This window comes from Pinus tabuliformis, chromosome 5_1 (assembly GCF_031772625.1).
Source record: "Pinus tabuliformis cultivar Carrire ecotype Pingquan chromosome 5_1, CPIR1, whole genome shotgun sequence".
Lineage (NCBI taxonomy): Eukaryota > Viridiplantae > Streptophyta > Pinopsida > Pinales > Pinaceae > Pinus > Pinus tabuliformis.
In genome coordinates, this window is record NC_142305.1 from 128,769,870 (window position 1) to 128,784,483 (window position 14,614).

General features: G+C 34.6%; 1 protein-coding gene across 1 annotated transcript in view; it reads right to left on the reverse strand.

The window, feature by feature from the left end:
- LOC149163754 (cytochrome P450 716B2-like) overlaps positions 1-14,318 on the reverse strand; it is a 145,561-nt gene extending 131,243 nt beyond the window's left edge. The window contains exon 1 of the mRNA XM_089431851.1: positions 13,266-14,318. Coding sequence (XP_089287977.1) covers positions 13,266-14,244 — 979 coding nt within the window. The 5' untranslated portion in view covers positions 14,245-14,318. The remainder of the gene's footprint in view (positions 1-13,265) is intronic.
- Between the last annotated feature and the right edge of the window lie 296 nt (positions 14,319-14,614).

The following is a 14,614-nucleotide window of genomic DNA, read 5'->3' on the forward strand; positions in this document are numbered from 1 at the left end:
ACATTTTTTTAAGTTAAAAAAACAAATAAAAAAGAAAAACCTCATTAGAAAAAAAATTAAAATAACTAAAAAAAAAGAAAAAGAAAAAGAAAAAGAAAAAATAAATAATAAATAAGAAATAAGAAATTAAAAATTAAAAAAATCATTAATTAAAATAAAAAAAAAATAATATTTAAATTAAATAATTTAAATAAACAAAATTAAAAATAAAATAAAAATTTAAGAATTATTATTTTTAATTAAAATTATAAAAATAAAGAAATAATATAAAAAAAAAAAAAACAAATTAACAAAAATTAAATTATAAAAATTAAAAAACAAAAACATTAAAAAAATCAAAACAATTAAAAACAAAATTTAAAAAAAAAATTCAAAACATATTAAAAAGAAATCAAAACAAATTAAAAAAAAAAAAATCAAAACAATGGTTGGTTCAAATGCGTCAACATAATACTCTCTATGTGATTTTATATGAAAATTTTCATGAATTAACAAATCAAAACAAATTAAAAAAAAAAATATTTAAAAACATAAAATTAAAAACATTAAAAAAAAACAATTAAAAAAAACATTAAAAAAATTATTTTTTTAAAAACATTAAAAATTAAAAAAAAAAAAAAAAAAAAAAACAAGAAATAAATAAATTAAAAAACCAATTAACCTGCCTCGCCCCCCTCCTCACCACCCTCAGCCCTCCCCTCTTCCCTCCCCCTTTCTTCGGCTCCGCCCCCCCTGCCGCCTCCCCCCCCCCAACAACCAACTCCTGTTCCCTCCCTTCTCCCCCCGTCCCCACGGTGCTCCCCTCTCCCCTCCCTCACACTCGTCCCCTTCCAACCCTCGACCCTCCCCTCTTCCCCCTCCCCCCAACCCTGACCCCCTCACACCCCCCTCCCCTCTCCACACAAGCCCCAGTAGGTAGGGGAGGGTTGCACCTCTTGGCTGCTGGATAGGGCCCGAGCGGGGCTTGGGGGGGAGGGGAGGGGACCGGGGGGGGGGGGGGGAGGGGAGGGGACCGGGGGGGGGGGGGGGGGGGAAGGGATGGGGAAGGTCAAGGGTGGGAAGGGGATGGAAGGCCGAGGGTGGGAAGGGGAGGCAAGGGGAGAGGGGAGGGCCGAGGGTAGGGATGGGGAGGGTGGACGGAGTGTATTTGTTTTTTATTTATTTTTAAAATTTTTAAAATATATATATATATATATATATATATAATTTAGGTTTTATAATACAATTAAAAAAAAGAATTTTTTTTAATTTAATTAGTTTTAATGTTTTTTTCAAATTTTAATTTTGAACTTATTTTTCTTAATTGTTTTGATTCTTTTTATTTTTATTTATTTTACTTTATTATTGGTAATTATTTAACATTTTTTAAAATAGTGTTTTTATTTTTTATTTTTAACTTTAAAATGAATTTTTTTTCTTCTTAAACTATGTATATATTTTAATTTTTTGTTTATTTTTTATATTTTTTAATTTATTTTTGTTTTATTTAATTTTTGTTTTACTTGAATTTTTCATTTTTACAAGTTAATTCTGATTTGTTTTTAACATTTTTATGGTTTCTTTTGTTTTGTTTTGTTTTTTTTAATATATTTTATGAAATTTAATTTTTTTTTTTGTCATGAATCGTCCCCTTGCTACCGCGGGGTGGCCTAGGAATTTTTATTTTTTTTAAGTTTTTAATTTTTTTTAATGTTTTATTTAATTTTTGTAATATTTTTTTTTTTATTATTTTTTTTAATTGTTAATTTTTTTATTTTTTATTTGGTTTTTATTTTATTTTACTTTTATTTTATTATTTTTTTCTTTTCTTTTTTAATTTTACATGGTATGGTTAATTTTTTTTACATCTTATAGTTTGTTTTTATGTCATTGCAATATATTTTTTATATTTGATTTTTTTTGTCATGTTTTATTACTTCTTATTATTTTTTTTTTCCAATATTTGAATTTTTGTTTTCTTATGTATCTTTCATATATATATATATATATATATATATATATATATATATATATATATATATATATATTGTGGCGTCTGTGTCAATGCTTGTCTACCAACCTAATCCCATTATGTGCAACTTGATAGTTGATTTTAAATTCTTCATTATAATGAATCGAATTTGCCCCACAATGTGTTAATTTCATGGTCGGTCTTTAAGTTTCCATTACAATAGGCTAAGCTCACCTACACTACGTGTCAATTTGATAGTTGATTTTTGTTTTTATTTTGCAATGTATCAAGTTGTCTTAGGTTAAGATTTCAAAATCACTATATATTTAGCATTTTAAAAAAATTACTCTTGGTATAATAACTTTATCATTCAGGTGTTCATTTTTAAAGTGTTTTTAGTCATAAAATTTTTCCATAATGTCATACTTGAAATATTTTGAAAATTTAAGATTGTTTTGTAGTCATAATCTTTGGTTTTAATTCCATGGTTGAAAATTTATCAAGATTTTAATGTTTTTCTAAGTCGTGATATTTTATCTTTACTGTTATGGTTGAAAATAGTTATAAATATTTTTTCTTAGCACCGTGCTTGAAAATTGTTGGAATTTCAAGGTTTTTCAAAGAAGTGATATTTTAAATTTAATGTCATGCTTAAAGATCGTTGGAATTTTAAGGCTTTTCAAAGACGGGATATTTTATCGTTAATGTCATGCTTGAAAATCATTGGAAATTTAAAGTTTTTTAGAGTCACGATATTTTATTTTTAACGTAATTATTAAAAAATGTTGAAAATGTACCCTGAAAAAAAAGAGGCATCAACACTTTTTGATTTCAAGGCATTTTTTGCACCAAATAAAATGGATTTTAGTGTTTTTTACTGTTATTTTTTAAAAATATTGAAAATTTACTCATAAAAAAAATTGGTGATGCAGAATAAACATTTTTTATTTTTGGGTTGTTTTCATGTTTTTTTTGGGATTTTTGGGCTCGAGTACCTATTTTGACATAATAGTTCCAATTTGATTAGTAACTATGTTCGGACACTGGACAAATTCATTTTCATAAACTTGTTATAACGACCGTCACATTCATGTGTACTATTCTGTTGGGTGTGCTACCTGCTATCCTTTCATTGTGTGTTGGTGACTGTTGCATCCGAGTGGACTACTCCGTTGGAAGTTGGGCATGTTATGTTGTGTTGTGCATCTCTAACAAAGTTGGGACTATTCCCTTTCGACTTGAGACTCACTCTCACCCTCTCCCTCTGCAGTGAAATAACCTTGACACAAGTAACACTAAGCACTCACTAGGCACGTGAACCTCGTTGTTCGAAAACAAAGAAAACCACTCTCATGTGTCAACAAGCAAGAGCTAAGGAAAATCTTTAAGATAATGGAAACCGGCCCATCCACTACAACAAATCCCTATGATTAGCATCCCTTTTCACTTCTTTTTTTACATCTAGAGCCCATTTTTGGTGCTATTTGCATCCATTTATCAAATATGGTGCAAAATTTGACACAAAATTTGCATTGAGTTTTGCACCAAATCTTACACCAAGTTTAACACCAGGTATTGCAATAGGTTTTGCACCAAATTTTATGCCAAGTTTTGTGTCATCTTTTGCACTAGGTTTTGTTCTAGGGTTTGCATCAAGTTTGGCACCTAATTTTGTTTAACATACTTTTGCATCCTCATTTGCATCCACTTTTCGCACCTACACTTGCATCCACTTTTGCATCCTTTTTAAAATCATTTTTTGCATCCATTTTTGTATCCCTTTGGTGCCAAGTTTTTCATCGAGTTTTGTGTCTAATTTTGCATCTACTTTTGTTGTAGTCTCCTCGCAGTAGATTCAGAAGTCGACTGACCAGTTGCTTTCGATGATGAAACAGTTGATTCCGTAGTTGGCAGTCTTGAACGATAGATTCAACGCATCAAGGTAACGGAGCTTCAAAAAAGCGTTCCAGGGTAACTGAACTTCAACTTATCAACGCTTCAACGAATCAATGCTTCAGGCTTTTCATTGAGGAGCTTCAATGCAGCGTTCCAGGGTTTTTTAGCGAAAAGATAAAACTAGGAAATGGCAGCTGTGGATCCGGCCGGAAATAACTTCGACGCCAAGAGCTATGACAAAAACATTTGAATTCATGGAGCAGAACATGAGAAAGAGAAGCTTTCTCAGGTTTGAAGGTATTTCAAACGGCTAGGAGGTTTAGAAGAAATCGTAAAGATTTCTGTCACCTCTGAGAGCGCCTTCTCTAAAAGATATTTGAAGTACTGACAAAGAAATATTTGAAGAAGCATAATATGAGAGATTGGAGTGCGAGGGTTACAAGCTGGACAAGCAACGGGCAGAGGTATTAGATGACATTATGAGGCGCAGAGAATGTCAGACAGAGCAGTGCAGGACCAACGTTTAGGCACTAGTTTAATTATGGAATATGAACAAACGTGTTGGCAGTGCTCAGGGCAGAGGAGCGCAGTCTCAGGACAGTGCGCAGTCTAAGGACAGAGGCAGAAACGCTCAGGTATGAGCAGCTCTCAGCAGGAGTTACACTATTTTGGGACCTGTGCTCTGATACCATGTCAGGCCAGGGTAACTCCACATTGAACAAGAGAGAAAACTGAGTGATCTTATTCATTAGGTAACTCATGTTTATATACAAAAATAAAAACGGATCAGTTCATCTTCTAGATGACTGTCCAGTTCACCCATCCATTTCGGATTAGGTGTCAACAGAGCATTAAAAATCAAGGCACAACCATATGTGATTGTGGAGGGAAGATTGTATTGGAAGGATCTTGTGGGAATTTTATTATTATGTTTGATAGAAGATGAATCTATAGAGACAATTAAAGATTACCATGAGAAGTTATGTGGTGGACATTACAGTTGGAAGGCTACTGCACACAAAATCCTCTAGGAAAGCTTTTATTGGCCCACCTTATTTGGTGATATATATAAGTTTGTCACAAGCTCTCAAAAGTGTCAACTTTTTGCTAAGAAAAATAGGTTAGCTCCCTTGGCATTGATCCCATTTTTCATAGAAGAACCATTCAGATAATGGGGGCTAGACATTGTTGGAGAAATTAACCCACCTTCAAGTGGACAACACAAGTGGATTCTTACAGCTACTGATTATTTCACCAAGTGGGTAGAAGCTATACCTACTAAAACGTCAAATGACCAATGGTGATGAAGTTTTTAGAAGAAAATATTTTAAGAAGATTTGGGTGCCCTATAAAAATCATAATTGACAATGCTCGGGTGTTCAATTCAATTAAATTTGTTGCTTTTTGTCAGAAATATAACGTCATTTTATCTCATTCAACATCTTATCATCCTCAGGGAAATGGATTGGTTGAATCCACTAACAAAACATTGGTGAAAATTCGTAAGAAAACTATTGCAGAGAATTAGAAAGACTGGGATTCGAAAATAAAGTTTGCTCTTTGGGCTGTCCGAGTGACTACAAAAAGGTCTACAAGAAAATCACCTTTTGAGTTAGTGTATGGAACTCAAGCTCTTTTTCCTAGTCAGCTTGTGAAGCCTATGATTGTAATGATTCAAGAGGCAAAAGAAGAACCCAATGCTCTGATAAGAAGGATGCATAAGATAGTGGATTTGAGTGAGAGCAGAGATAAGGTAAGAGATAATTTGATTATGTATCAATAAAAAATGAAGGGCATTTTTTACAGAAAATCCAAAGAAATTGATTTTAAAGCTGGAGACTAGGTGTTAAGGTGGGATACTAGAAGTGAAGATAAGGGAAAACATGGGTAGTTTGATCCTTTCTGGTATGGCCCATTCAGGATTATAGAAGTAAGGGAAAATAATACATTCTTCCTAGATAATCTTGAGGCTGAGACTCTATAGATTCCTGTTAATGGGCAATACCTCAAATATTATTTCCAATTCTGAAGCACAAGCATCCTGTCATTGTAGATACCAGAGTCAATTCATTGTACAAATTCCATAGAATTAAATTTGGCAAAGCAGTATATGACTCCATGCCCGAGGTGAAGGCATTAATCTGCGGTTCTTAGTGCTTATATGGAAAAAGCACTATCCCCAAGTGGAGCCAGATGTTGTAGCATCCATCGTCATTTAAATTTCATTTTCCATATTATCACAAAAAATAAAATAAAAATCAAATATTATGTTTTAAAAATTAAAAGAAAAAGTGAAAGTTTGAAAACAATGATTTATTTTTTATGGCATTCAAATCCAATATAAGGTGGGGCCTCGACCCATATATTAAAGTTTGAGTGATAATACAAGATATAAGAAAGTGTGGGCTCACAAAGCGGGTAAAGTGCTCTGCGAGGGAAAAACGAGCACGAGTTATCACTCAAGCTGAACCCCCATAGTTGACCATGACGTCAAGGTATTTAACTAAGATATACAACCTGAGATTGTCATGGGGGTTCAAGCCCAATGATCCTCTCGTACACTCGTTTCCCCTGCAGCGGGCCACCCCCATCGTTTCACTTCATCTCATCCCCTCCATGTCATCTGCCATCCTCATTCATTACTATCCACCCCATCCACCGTACCCTGTCACCTCATCTGCCACTCCATTAATTAGTTACATTAATTACAAGTTTTCCCTCCATTTTATTATCATATATATAAAAGACAAGAAAAACCCCATTGCATTAATCTTTTGTTTTAGTACTAAGAAACCTTGCATCTAGTTCAGCAGTCTGAGTCACCAAATGTCACGACAATTGTCATCAGTAACTATCAGCAGCAACTGTCACCTATAGTCACCATGGCCAAACAAGAAAGTTCCTCATCAGTTATCCATACCCCATTAATGGATGTCGAATGAGATATTTCTGATACCCTCTGCACAATTAAACATCTTTGAATGTATCAAGAGGTCATCCTAAACCATAAAAAGTCTCCTATATTCATGGTAATGGTTAGGTCAGGTGTTTTAACTGCTTTTGTCTCGATAACTCATTTATTCCCTGAATTCATTCAATGGCTAGCCTCAGCAATATACCCCAAGAAAGGTTTCGTAATGAATCAGTCAGGGGAGAGTGTTTTTCAAGTAACCTCACAATTAATACACGAAGCTTTGAATTACCTTGTGTCTTGAACGTACACCACCTTTAATGAAGAATCTCTGATTTCATATTATGATAATGTGTCTCCTCAAGAACTTTCTCATGTCACCTCTTTCCTAGCCCCTAAATCTGGTCAATTCTCCGTAGATGGGAATCTCTTCTCTTTAGAAATATTTGTAGTTGACTTAAGACCCGTTTTGCAAGTAATTGCCAAGATTCTAGGAAAAAGAAGACTCCAAGTAGGTGGATAAAGTTGTGTTGGGATTTTTCTCCTTAATGATGAAGCCATAGACAGTACTAGACATTCTAGCATTTTGGGTAGATACTATCAATACCCAATTTATGACTTTGCCTCTCACTGGGTCCTTCAGATTTCCTTCAACCATTACTTATTTATTTCTATACTAGAATGTTGAACATTTTTCTAATTTGGCTCTAAATGTTGTTGATATCAATAAAAAGAAGCAGTCAGTGGTATTCTGGATAGACCTAATAAGGGGTGATCCAAGAGATAGTGTTTTATTTGAGCTTACTTCTTTATTCCTTCCAGTGGCTTATAAAATCTTGAATGGAACCCTACCCCCAACTTTTCTTCCTAAAGCTCAAGAATTTCTTCAATTGAGTAAGGATGTGAGATTTGGGGATTGGTTCACCTGTGAAGAGCATGCAGAGATTAGGCCAATGAGGCTTTTTGCCCTTGACTTTATTAGGCAAAGCTTGAAGGTAGATCGAGTTCATTTTGTTCCTATGAAGAAAGGATTTTTCTTCAAGTTGCCTAAAGCAGTGGGACCCTTCATTGTAAACACTAGACATGTTGCCCAAGAGGTTGAAAGATTGTTGAATGCCATGTGTCTTTTACATGTGGTTGAGTGGGCTTCTGACCCTCATCAAATTATTTCAAAGAGAAGACTGGAGAATGGATATTTAGCCTTGTACATAAAAGTAGACCTGAAACAGAGAAATTGGCAAATGGAGGTTTGCAAAACACTCACGGGATAGATATTGAAACCCATGGCATTATGAAAAAAGGTGTCAAGAGGGTTAGAGAGGAAGTTATTGATCTGGATGAGGAAGAATCTGAATCAACAAAAAGTACCAAGCTTCAAGATGCAATGTCTTTAGCACAAACTAGTTTGGTGACTCAATTAGGAGAAATATAAGGTGCCCCAGCTTCCCCATCTTCCAAAGAACCTGTTCATAATCAAGTTCCTTTAATTCAAAGTATGTTTGCTCAAATAGCTGAGAGAAATCAGAAGGTGAAGTTAAATATGGAGGCTCAAGCTGAGTCTCAGGTAACTCCTGAACAAACTAGATTGCTATCTGCCATGGATTTGGAGAGGAGCCAACTTAAAATTGCTTTTTCTCATCCTACTGAAATATCAGTGGGGTCTACTAGCAATTTCAAGACTGTGAATTTAATTGTTGACACTCACAAGCTTCCAATGCTTGACAAGATCAATTTGCACATCGAAACTGGGCAATTGATCATAAATGATTTATGTAAGACAGATGTTGTAGCTGTTAAGGCAGAAAAAATGCTAAATAAGGTAATTCAGTAGTTAAAGTTGGAGAAAGCCAACTCTAGAGATTTGAATGCTCAGATGGATGAGCTAAAGAAAATCATCATTAAAATAGGTGTCAATCCTGATGACCAACCTGTTGTTCAAAAATTATTGCAATCTTCCAAGTCAGAGATTGGGGTTTTGAAAAAGAAGTTGAATCTACTTGTAGGTGAGCATCCCATAGCTGCAGGGATAGCTGAAGTAGAAAATGAAAAGGAGAAGCTCCTACAGGATGTGTTGCATAAAACTGAAGAAGTTTCTTTACTTAAAGAATCTTTGGACAAGCTGCAATGACAGGTGGACACTCATGTTTGTACAATAGTAATTCTAGCCAACACAGATGATCCAGTAGCAGAGGTTTTACAGTTGGGAACATAGCTTAAAATGGTTGAGCATGATGTTAAGAAAGCCCAAAGAGAGTTGGAAACAACTTGCAAGCTATTGAATTTGAGTGAAGAAGAAGCAAGAAGGGAGATGGATAATGCAAAGAAATATAGGGAAGACCTCCTAAGGGTTGAAGATGAAATCAAAACGCTATAGGAGAAAAACAAGGGCAATATGTCCTTAATTCAAGCCAGAGAAATCCTATGGGATGAAGTCATTGAGGTTATCAAGGGTATTTGGGAACTTCTTGTTATTATATCTAAAGGGAAAGTACTAGTTCGAGAGATGGAAGAGGTAGTCATGAAAAATAAACAAATGTATTTAGATAGATCAAAGTTTACAAAGAGGATGATAGATTTCATTAACTAAATCTATTGCAGAACTAAAGGAACATGACATGCCATACAGAACATCGTGTGAAATAGATTTTAACAAAATGATTGTTAGAAATATATATAGGAATATTGCAAAGAAGAATATTACTGAGATGAAGGAAGCGGTTTCCAAGTTTAATATCCTGTTTGATAAAAGAGTCAGAGCCGGACTTCCTTCTTGTTGGGATCTATAAGAAAATTTGCTGCCATGGAAGACATTGAGACTTTGCTATTTGAGGCAAAGAGAAAAGTTGATAACAATCATGAAAACACGACAGTATTAAAGGGGGCCACTATTGTAAACTACCTTAACAAAGATTTTAAGCTTCTCTGGATGGTGAAGACTCTGTTTACAAATAAGCCTACTTATAGTAGGATTACAACTTGCAGAATAACACTTGACAAGTTAGAGGAAGCACCAAAGTCAAATGTACCATTATGGAGAAAGTGCAAAGAATGGATGATAGAGCAGACCAAGGATGCATCAGCAAGACCTTCTACTCAAGCCACAGATTCAAACAGCGAGAAACAATCACCAATCATACTTTAAATTTTGTTACTTCTTGTTATCTTATTTCTCGAGGAAAATGAGGTGTCTTTTACCCTCTAATGTAATATTCTGTAATGACTTTTACTTTAGACAGTTAGAAGGTAGTTAAGCAGTTTGATAGTTTTGGTAGTTACCAACTATCCCATGATGTATAAAAAGAGGCAAAATTATAGGTAAAAGGTCTGAATTTTAAAGAACCTGGAGACTATGCAATTGTATTCTTGATAAATTGATGATTAATGAAAGAATGAGGCGTTTTCCACACATTGTTGGGTATGATTTTGTAATTTCTCTGTTATGTGTCATCATGTTTCTTCCTTTCTTTAAATATGGTAATGAAGTTGCAGGTCTTTGTTTAGTTATGTGAATGAAGTTAAAATTCCTTAAAAGAGCAGTCCTATTTTTAAAGTTCCTTCCTCTATATTTCTTCTAAGTTACAGATAGTAGTTCCTGTCAAACACATCATATTATCTTTAATTTATCAAGGCATTCTTCACATAGCATTTATATCCAGCATGACATGGCATCTTGAGATTTTCATATCATCTAAATATTAAGGGTTAAAAGTGAGGTCCTTCATGTCCTTCACATGAGGATAAATTATACAAATAAGTGACATGCATAATAAAAATTAATGTCTTAAGCAATTTCTACACAACTAGGAAATTGTTTTCTTAAGGGACAACAAAGTATTTGGGAACATATTTTAGGCTTAAAAACAATTAGAAAAATAAATGGAAACCCTATAGATAAGTATGATTCAAGAAGGGAGATTAGACAAACTGGTAACCTTATAATCCTACCTTCATTATGAGATTAGATTCTCAGACAAGCAAGAAGAATTCCCTTGGAAACAAAAATCAAGAGTTCATTGGTGAGAATAATGGGACAAAGGCACTAACTTTTTTCACAATTCGATTATAAATATAAGGAACAAGAATCGAATTGTTTCTCTCAAATTAGTGTCTAGCGAAGACATTGAGCAAGAGCTTAAACGTCACTTCAACCAACTATTGACTAAGCTCTATGACAATGGGAAAGTGGTGACCCAATTCATAACAAGTTTAATTCCCCCAATGGTATCTCCATTAGGGGAATTTTGAGGTCTAAAATGGACCTCCTAAGGAAATTAATAAAATAATAGTTAAAATAATAAAATAAGAGTTATGGATTTTTAAAGAAAAGGAAATAAAACTACTTGTTTTATTATATTTTATGCATATGTCCTTAGATTTAGTCAAATGTCAAGCATAGACACTCATTGGATTCATAATTAAATTTCACATCCAACAAGTATACACCATGAAACATGTTTTTCCATGAATTTGCAAATTTTTTTTTCATCGGTCTACCCAAAAGTATATAGGGTCTGTAGGGTCTATACTCATTGGATCTAAAATTTTATTATGCATCCAACTGATGTCTACAAATGAAATTTGGGTAAACCTATAAAGAGAAATGTAAATGTGAATGGAATTTTACCTGTGGGGATGACATCATCATCTTTAATCCTAATGGTTCTTTAAAAGTTGATTTTTTTGTACGTATTTTTGTTTTGATGCCCATTTTTTTATCTAAAATTCATCTAATGCCTAAGTAGAAGTATCATTATGAGATCCATCCATATAGATGAAGTATCTCAGACCGTTAAAGATATGGAAGTAGGAAAATCTCTACGTTCTCATGGTTTTTCCACAAGTTTCTTTCAAACTCATTGGTTTTTGGTAGGTAGAGATGTATGGGATATTGTGGAGGAATCAAGAATATTAGGAAGAATTTCTAGTCTTTCAATTGAAATTTTCTTACTTTAATCACTTTAGACAAGGATAGAAACACAATTGAGAGGTTCCAACTTATCTCAGTCTATAACGTCATTCATAAAACCATCACCAAAGTTTATTTATAATAAATTGAAGCTTATTACGAGCAAGATGATTTCTCAAGAAAAACTAGGGGGTTATGTTGAAGGAAGGGAATGTTAGGATGGTATAATTGTGGCTAATTAGCCTAAATGCTCCATGACATCTAATAGGTCCCAAAAATTATAGCAATTCAAGAGTTGCAAGCAACAATAGAGACTTAGAATAGTTGGGATTGAGTTAAATCGAATCGTTGTATCATGTGAGGTTAGTAGTGCAAAGGCTTAGGGTTGAGTTGTTGGGCCAAGCATTGAGAATCTTCGGATCACATGAAGTAGAAATTTGCAGAGAAATTTAATTGTGTAAATCACAAGCATGAATTTGAAAATGATGCACCATCCAAATTAATTATTATGGCCAAGTCTAATGGAAGCAATGTAACTATTCCATGCTTTTTCTTTTTTCTTAGAAATTTGGCAATTTTTAAGTCATGAATTTTAGTTGTTTAAAATGCATTTTTAGTGCACAAATCCTTCCTTACCATTCCAAGGAATCCATACTAGGTTTTAGGCAAAATTGGGTAGGAAAAATGCTTGGAGAAAGGAAAAAGACATCTAAAGTTACTAAGTAAATCTAAAGGGGTTAGAGTATGTAGACGTCTATAGATTTTAGCAATCAAAATGCTATAAGGAGGGGAGTACAACTCTATACATTTTAGCAGTGAAATCACTATATGAAGAGGCGTCCCTTGTTTTATATATATATATATATATATATATATATATATATATATATATATAATGTTTGTCTTGTTTGTGACCTTAAACTTAAGTTATATATAATGATAATGAAATCATTGTTTAATGAATATAGTCTATTTTTTTAAGTTTTGGTTTGTTTCATAGTAATAAAAATGGATTGAACACCCTAAAAAATCACGAAGTACTCAACTTATGCATATTTTATAACTCAAACATGTGACACAACAAATAACTCAAACATGTGACTCGACAACAAAATTGACCAAAAAATATACTAAAATTGTAACTATAGCACCAAGAGTATATCGAGTATAACACCAAACACCAAGAGTATATTCCAGAGTATAACACCAAACACCCAAAGTATATGAGGGCATGGAGCCTACTCCTTGAGCTTTATCACAGGGGGCCAAAGGGGGCCAAAGATGTCTCCCATTGGGATTTGAAATCAACTAAAAAATACAAATCCCATGTTAACAATCACTCAATTGTGCCAAGGAAAAATATAAAACCAATTAATATAGATCAATAAGCTTAAATTTCTTGGACAAAACATAATACGACAAAGATTTGTAATACCTTTGAATACTATGAACATAATACGATAATACTATGAATTGTAATACCTTTTAATACTACTTCATAGCAGCGAGTAAAACATAAAAGCAGTTAATAATATCATATTTCTTTGACAAAACTTAATATGGCAATGGATTGATTAAAAAGAACATATCATTTGGAGTACCTTTGAATACTTGTTGATAGCAGTGAGGGTTCTCTGCCAAAAATTTAAACAGCACTGACAAAGTTGAGCTGGTAGTGTCGTGACCTGCAAATAAAAGCAAAACGAAGTTGTCCTTAATCTCGTCGTCTGTGAGAGATTCACCTTTCTCGTCCACATTAGAGAGCAGAAATGACAACAGATCTTGATCGGTAGAAGTCTTTCCCTCCCGCAACGCATTTTTCCTCTCATGAATAGCACCGTCAAGTAATTCGCGAATGGCGTTAGCCGCACGTTTGGCGTTACTATATCTCGTTCCGGGTAGATCTATAGGAATCTGCAATAGTCCTTTCAGCAGAACCATAAACTGATGCGAAAACCTGGCTACATCATCGTGATCGTTTATTGTAGCGAACAAATCACAAGCCAGAGAGAAAGTCAAGCGTTTCATCAGAGGGAAAACCGTCACTTCACTCTTACCCATCCAGTGCTCGGCCAGGTGTTGTTTTGTGATCGAATCCACGCGCCCCACAAATTTCTGAAGGGCCTCCGGCCTCAAGAACGTCATCAGCATTCTCCTCAATCTCTTTGAATCGTCTCCAGTGGCATTAAGCAGAGAACTTCCAAAGAATTTTGCCATGGAGCTGGGCCATGACATGACCACGAGTTTATTCTCATTGGAGAACAAGAAGCGGTTGCCTTCGGCGCTGCAAAGTGCGACAGTCGGGTGGCCAACGAGGGAAGTGGTGAAGACGTTTCCATATTTTTGTGTCCGGTCGTCAAAGAATTCCTGGGGACTGCCTCTTCTCTGACATCCCAGAAATTGTAACGTCTGCCCAATGAAAGGCCATCCAAAGGTGCCGGGTGGAATTCCTTGAGTTCTCTTCTTCCTGATCACCCAAAAGAAGATGAATGCCAAAAATAGAGTGAATATAAGTGGTGGCTTCTCAAGCTGTTGGGCCTTTTGCACCACTGATACAGCTGAACCCCAAACCATGGACATGGCTTATTTTATAATAGGTTCTGAAACAACGAGCCTAGAGGTTTCAGTCGTCCTCAATCAATATCAAACGCAGGATCCTAGATTTTGCAAGCATAGGACAAATTTTGAAATACCCTTCCGTGGATGTCAGAAACTGAACGTGTGGAACTAAATCCATCAGCGTCAGGGAGTATCCTTATCCTCTAATGACTGAATGTGTGGATTTGAACGTGTGGAACGAAATCGATCTGGGTCAGTCTTATCCTGTAATGGCTCCAACGTGTTAGCTCGGAATCAAACCAAACAATCTTGCTTATAGTATGGATTCAGTGGGGATATATGATTGCCTTTGAGTATGGATTTTTGGGGGTGAGGGACATGATCGGAAAGA